This window comes from Theropithecus gelada, chromosome 1 (genome assembly GCF_003255815.1).
Source record: "Theropithecus gelada isolate Dixy chromosome 1, Tgel_1.0, whole genome shotgun sequence".
NCBI classification, from domain to species: Eukaryota; Metazoa; Chordata; class Mammalia; order Primates; family Cercopithecidae; genus Theropithecus; species Theropithecus gelada.
The window spans coordinates 221358357-221365863 of record NC_037668.1 but is presented as its reverse complement, the minus strand read 5'-3'; the positions used below and the strand labels follow the sequence as shown (position 1 = coordinate 221365863).

The following is a 7507-nucleotide window of genomic DNA, read 5'->3' as shown; positions in this document are numbered from 1 at the left end:
CTATGAGTGAGAACATGCAGTATTTGGTTTTCTGTTCTTGCAATAGTTTGCTGAGAATGATGGTTTCCAGCTGCATCCATGTCCCTACAAAGGACACGAACTCATCCTTTTTCATGGCTGCATAGTATTCCATGGTGTATATGTGTCATATTTTCTTAATCCAGTCTGTCAGTGAATTTTATGATTAGACTTGAATCCCATCTTCCAACTCCCTCATTATGTGTATGGAAATATTCCAAAATCCAAAAATAAATCTTAAATCCAAAACACTTCTGCTCTCAAGCATCTATCTAAGGGATATTCAACTTGTATACTGTAACTATACAAAAAATATATATCATAAATGCATTGTCAATTAAGGCTTTTATCTCCAAATTAGGAAGCTGGCATATCATTTAAAAATTTCTTGGGAAAGAAAGTATAATTAGATGGATTATTTTCCAGTTTGCTTGAATTTTAAAACCAGAAACTATACATCCACCTTCAGTAGAGATAACTAGTCACAGGTTAAATTAACTAGTGTGTTGCACACAAAGCATAAGCACAAGTTTATTTTCAATTTTTACTAATATTTAAACAGAATCCTTCAATTCTCTATTGGCTAGAAAATTGAAAAAATGGACAATTATATATGATTCATTTCATCTTTTTTTTTTATTTTGTGACACTTTCAATTTTCTTCTCAGAAAAGCCAATGTCAAAAACTATTAATTTCTGAACTATTACTGTAAGTTTATAAGCAAAAATCTCCAGTACACAGAAAAAGAAAAATTGAAGTAAATATCAGGTTAGCAAAGGGTCTGGTCACTGGTCTTATACAGTTTATTGAGTAGATTACACCTCAAAAATGAAATAGGTAATTGGATGGGGAGATGTTGGCATTTGAACTTTGGTGAGCAGGGTTGGAATTGAAGATTCTTGGACATTTATTTGTGGAGATTTATTGGTAACCAAAGCCAAATTCTGTAAAATATTTAAAGAGGTTGATTCTGAGCCAATATGAGTTACCATGGCCTGGGGTACACTCTCAGGAGGTCCTGAGAAAGTGTGCCTGAGGTGGTCAGGTTACCGTTTAGTTTTATACATTTTAGGGAGACAGGAGTTACAAGCAAAGACACAAATCAATACATGGAAAGTGCACATTGGTTCAGCTTAAAGAGGCAAGATCTTGAAGCAGGAAAGAGCTTACAGGTCATAGGTAGATTCAAATATTTTCTGATTGGCAATTGGTTGAAAGAGTTAAGCTTTGTCTAAAGACTTAAGAAGTCAGTAGAAAAGAATGCTTTAGCTAAAATAAAGGGGTTGTGGAAACCAAGGTCTTTGTTATGTAGACAAAGTCTCATAGATGGAATCCCTCAGACAGCGTGTGATCTACACCAGAGTCAGGTAGGAATTGGGACTCTTATTGCCACAATCAGTCTGTTTCATCAGTCTTATGACTCATCCTGGTCACTTGTGCCTAAACTCCAAAAGGGAAGGGGTATAACAAGGTGTGTCTCATCTCCCTTCCTATCATGGCCAGAATTCAGTCTTTCAAGATCATCTGAGGTCTCCTTGGCCCAGAAGGTGGTCCATTCAGTTAGTCAGGGGGATTAGGAATTTATTTTCATTTTACATTATTGTCCTAAGAAAGTTTTTTTATCACCTCCATGTCCTCAAACTTTGCAAGCAAAAACACATAGAATATTTTAGATCATTGTTTCAATTTCTATGATTCCACCTAAACCACAGAGATGCCACATTTCAGAGTTGCCTAAGGATATATAATAAGATAATATTTCTAAACTTTAGCCAGAAAGGAATGTTTCATGCACTGCTCAGGGTGAAGAACTTCTCCAGAGTCTGCTGTTCTGCATCATCTTCATTGCTACAAGGTGATAAAGCGGCTTGAGGGTTTTAGTGTGGAAGCACAACTTCGTAATCATGCTCATGGGTGCAGGAATAAGGCCTACTAACAGAAGTCCTAAGAAGGGCATATTCTGTCTCTGACCTTTCTCTAAATTCTCTCACTTTCCTTGTGAGGGAGTCAATGTTCTCATAGCCATCATCATTGGAGCTCAGGGAAGATCTCCGATGGGGGATGTGATTAATGACAGTGTAGCACACTTCTTCAGAACCACTGCCATTCTCGTTTTCCTGCCAAGCACAAAGAGAAAAGAAATCAAGGACCCAGGGTCATTCATAAATTGAACTCAGTGTACTACCTTCCCTTCTTCTTTATATACCCAGTGGTGCTCTTACACCTAAGGTATCCAAAACCCAAGCATTCCTATACACCAATAATAGACAAGCAGAGAGCCAAATCATGAGTGAACTCCCATTTACAATTGTTACAAAGAGAATAAAATAGCTAGGAATGCAGCTTACAAGGGAAGTGAAAGACCTCTTCAAGGAGAACTAAAAACCACTGCTCAAGGAAATAACAGAGGAAACAAACAAATGGAAAAATATTCCATGTTCAAGCATAGAAAGAATCAATATCATAAAAACGGAAATACTGCCCAAAGTAATTTACAGATTCAATGCTATTTCCATCAAGCTCCCATTGACTTTCTTCACAGAACTAGAAAAAAACTACTTTAAATTCCATATGGAACCAAAAAAGAGCCTGTTTAGCCAAGACAATCCTAAGCAAAAAGAACAAAGCTGCATAGGAATAGCTCTGGTCTGCAGCTCCCAGCAAGACCAATACAGAAGGTGGGTGATTTCTGCATTTCCAACTGAGGTACCCAGTTCATCTCAGTGGGACTGTTTAGACAGTGGGTATAGCCCACAGAGGGTAAGCAGAAGCAGGGTGGGGCGTCACCTCACACAGGAAGTGCAAGGGATCAGGGAACTCCCTCCTCTAGCCAAGAGAAGTCATGAGGAACCATACCTTGAGGGACAGTGCTATCCAGCCCAGATACTACGCTTTTCCCATGGTCTTCACAACCCACAGACCAGGAGATTCCTTTGGGTGCCTACATGACATGGGCCCTGGGTTTCAAGCATAAAACTGGGTTTCAAGCACAAAACTGACTGGCCATTCGAGCAGACACTGAGCTAGCTGCAGGAGATTTTTTCGTACCCCAGTGGTGCCTGGAACACCAGTGAGAAAGAACGGTTTACTCCCCTGGAAAAGGGGCTGAAGCCAGGGAGCCAAGTGGTCTTGCTCAGTGGGTCCCACCCTCATGGAGCCCAGCAAGCTAAGATCCACTGGCTTGAAATTCTTAATGCCAGCACAGCAGTCCGAAGTCGACCTGGGACATTTGAGCTTGGTGCAGGGAGGGGCATCCGCCATTACTGAGGCTTGAGTAGGCAGTTTTCCCCTCACAGTGTAAACAAAGCCACAGGGGAATTCGGGCTGGACAGAGCCCACACCAACACTGCAAAGCCACTGTAGCCAGACTGCCTCTCTATATTTCTCCTCTCTGTGCAGGGCATCTGTGAAAGAAAGGCAGCGGCCCCAGTCAGGGGCTTACAGAAGAGAAGGCTATGAGCGCAGCTTCAGCAGACTTAAATATTCCTTCCTGTCAGCTCTGAAGAGAGCAGCAGATCTCCCAGCACAGTGCTCAAGCACTGCTAAGGGACAGACTGCCTCCTCAAGGGGGTCCCTGACCCCCATGCCTCCTGACAAGGAAACACCTCCCAACAGGGATCGACAGGCACCTCATACAGGAGAGCTCCAGCTGGCATCTGGCAGGTGCCCCACTGGGACAAAGCTTCCAGAGGAAGGAGCAGGCAGCAATCTTTGCTGTTCTGCAGTCTCCACTGGTGATACACAGGCAAAAAGAATCTGGAGTGGACCCCTAGCAAACTCCAGCAGACCTGCAGAATAGGGACCTGACTGTTAGAAGGAAAATTAACAAACAGAAAGCAATAGCATCAACATCAACAAAAAGGACAACCATGCAAAAATTCCATACAAAGGTCACCAAGAGCAAAGACCAAAGGTAGATAAATCCACAAAGATGAAGAAAAAGCAACTCAAAAAGGCTGAAAATTCCAAATACCAGAGTGACTCTTCTCCTCCGAAGGATCACAACTCCTTGCCAGCAAGGGAACAAAACTGGATGGAAAATGAGTTTGTCAAATTGACAGAGGTAGGCTTCAGAAGGTGGGTAATAAACTCCTCTGATCTAAAGGAGCATGTTCTAACCCAATGCAAGGAAGCAAAAACCTTGAAAAAAGGTTACAGGAATTGCTAACTAGAATAACCAGATTAGAGAAGAACATAAATGACCTGATGGAGCTGAAAAACACAGCACGAGAAGTTCGTGAAGCACACACAAGTATCAATAGCCAAACTGATCAGGCAGAAAAAAAGATATCAGACATAGAAGATCAACTTAATGAAATAAAGCATGAAGACAAGGTTAGAGAAAAAAGAATGAAAAGGAACAAACAAAGCCTCCAAGAAATATGAGACTATATGAACAAAGACCAAACCTACATTTGATTGGTGTACCTGAAAGTGACGGGGAGAATGGAACCAAGTTGGAAAACACACTTCAGGATATTATCCAGGAGAATTTCCCCAACCTAGCAAGACAGGCCAACATCCTAATTCAGGAAATACAGAGAACATCACAAAGATATTCCTTGAGAAGAGCAACCCCAAGACACATAATCATCAGATTCACCAAGGTTGAAATGAAGGAAAAAATGTTAAGGACAACCAGAGAGAAAGGTTGGGTTACCCTCAAAGGGAAGCCCATCAGACTAATGGCAGATCTCTCTGCAGAAACCCTACAGCCAGAAGAGAGTGGGGGCCAATATTCAACATTCTTAAAGACAAGAATTTTCAACCGAGAATTTCATATCTAGCTAAACTAAGCTTCATAAGTGAAGGAGAAATAAAATTCTTTACAGAGAAGGAAATACTGAGGGATTTTGTCACCACGAGGCCTGCCTTACAAGACGTTCTGAAGGAAGCACTACATATACAAAGGAAAAACCAATACCACCCACTGCAAAAACAAAACAAACCAAAATGTAAAGTCCATCGACACTATGAAGAAACCACTCAACCAATGAGCAAAATGACCAGTTAGCATCATAATGACAGGATCAAATTCACACATAACAATATTTGTTAAATTTACATTTAATTTGTAATAAATGTAAATGTATTAATGTAAATTAATATAAATAATATAAATTATAATTTATTAATGTAATTTAATATAAATAATATAAATTAAATGTAAATTTAATTTTTAATAAAAGTAAATTTATTAAATTTACATTTAACAAATATTAACCTTAAAGGTTAACCTTACATTTACATTTAACAAATATTAACCTTAAATCAAATTCACACATAATAATATTTGTTAAATTTACATTTAACAAATATTAACCTTAAATGTAAATGGGCTAAATGCCCCATTTAAAAGACACAGACTGGCAAATTAGATAAAGAGTCAAGATCCATTGGTGTGCTGTATTCAGGAGACCCATCTCACATGCAGAGACACACATACACTCAAAATAAAGGGATGGAGGAAGATGTACCAAGCAAATGGGAAGCAAAAAAGAGCAGGAGTTGCAATCTGATAAAACAGACTTTAAACCAACAAAGATCAAAAGAGACAAAGAAGGCCATTACATAATGGTAAACAAAATGAAGGCAGAAATAAAGATGTTCTTTGAAACCAATGAGAACAAAGACATAGCATACCAGAATCTCTGCGACACAGCTAAAGCAGTGTTTAGAGGGAAATTTATAGCACTAAATGCAAACAGGAGAAAGCGGGACAAATCTAAAATCAACACCCTAATATCACAATTAAAACAACTAGAGAAGCAACAGCAAACAAATTCAAAAGCTAGCAGAAGACAAGAAATAACTAAGATCAGAGCAGAACTGAAGGAGATAGAGATGTGAAAAACCCTTCAAAACATCAATGAATCCAGGAGCTGATTTTTTGAAAAGATTAACAAAATAGATAGTCCACTAGCCAGAATAATAATGAAGAAAGACAGAATAATCAAATAGACACCCTAAAAAAATAATAGAGGGGAGGTTACCACTGATCCCACAGAAATACAAACTACAATTAGAGAATACTATAAACACTTTTACACAAACAAACTAGAAAATCTAGAAGAAATGGATAAATTTCTGGACACATACACCTTCCAAGACTAAACCAGGAAGAAGTTGAATCCCTGAATGGACCAATAACAAGTTCTGAAATTGAAGCAGTAATTAATTAGCCTACCAACCAAGAAAGCCCAGAACTAGATAGATTCACAGCTGAATTCTACCAGAGGTACAAAGAGGAGCTGGTACCATTCCTTCCCAAACTATTCCAAACAATAGAAAAATAGGGACTCCTCCCTAACTCACTTTATGAGGCCAGCATCATCTTGATATGAAAACTTGCCAGAGACAAAACAAACATAGAAAATTTCAGGCCAATATCCCTGATGAACATCAATGCGAACATCCTCAATAAAATACTGGAAAACCAAACCCAGCAGCACATTAAAAAGCTTATCCACCATGATCAAGTCGGCTCCATCCCTAGGATGCAAGCCTGGTTCAACATACACAAATCAACAAATGTAATCCATTACATAAAAAGAATCAATGACAAAAACCATATGAATATCTCAATAGATGCAGAAAAGACCTTCGATAAAATTTAACACCCCTTGATGCTAAGAGCACTCAGTAAACTAGGTACTGATCAAAGCTATCTCAAAATAATAAGAGCTATTTATGGCACACCCACAGTCAACATCATACTGAATGGGCAAAAGTTGGAAGCATTCCCTTGGAAAACCAGCACAAGAAAAGTATGCCCTCTCTCTCTACTCCTATTCAACATAGTATTGGGAGTTCTGACCAGGGCAAACAGGCAAGAGAAAGAAATAAAACATATTCAAATAGGAAGAGAAAAAGTCAAATTGTCTCTGTTTGCAGATGACATGATTGTATATTTAGAAAATGCCATAGTCTCAGTCCAAAAACTCCTTAAGCTGATAAGCAACTTCAGCAAAGTCTCAGAATACAAAATCAATGTGCAAAATTCACAAGCATTCCTCTACACCAATAATAGACAAACAGAGAGCCAAATCAGGAGTGGACTCTCATTCACAATTGCTACAAAAAGAATAAAATACCTAGGAATACAACTTACAAGGGACGTGAAGGATCTCTTCAAGGAGAACTAAAAACCACTGCTCAAGGAAATAAGAGAGGACACTAACAAATGGAAAAACACTCCATGCTCATGGATAGGAAGAATCAATATTGTGAAAATGGCCATACTGCCCAAAGTAATTTATAGATTCAATGCTATTCCCATCAAGCTACCATTGACTTTCTTCACATAATTAGAAAAAAGCTTCTTTAAATTTCATAAGGAACCAAAAAAGTGCACATATAGCCAAGACAATCCTAAGCAAAAAGAACAAAGCTGGAAGCATCATGCTACCTCGCTTCAAACTATACTACAAGGCTACAGTAACCAAAACAGCATGGTACTGCTACCAAAACAGATATATAGACCAATGG

General features: G+C 38.8%; 1 protein-coding gene across 7 annotated transcripts in view; it reads right to left on the bottom strand.

Annotated features, from left to right (window-relative positions):
• Positions 1-656: 656 nt before the first annotated feature.
• GCSAML (germinal center associated signaling and motility like) overlaps positions 657-7507 on the bottom strand; it is a 63945-nt gene continuing 57094 nt past the window's right edge. For 5 of the 7 annotated variants that reach the window (XM_025399912.1, XM_025399885.1, XM_025399894.1 and 2 more), the window contains one exon: positions 1897-2136. In XM_025399912.1, coding sequence (XP_025255697.1) covers positions 1897-2136 — 240 coding nt within the window. Of the gene's footprint in view, positions 2137-7507 lie in introns of all 7 variants that reach the window. The other 2 variants (XM_025399878.1, XM_025399902.1) reach the window with 2 other exon arrangements.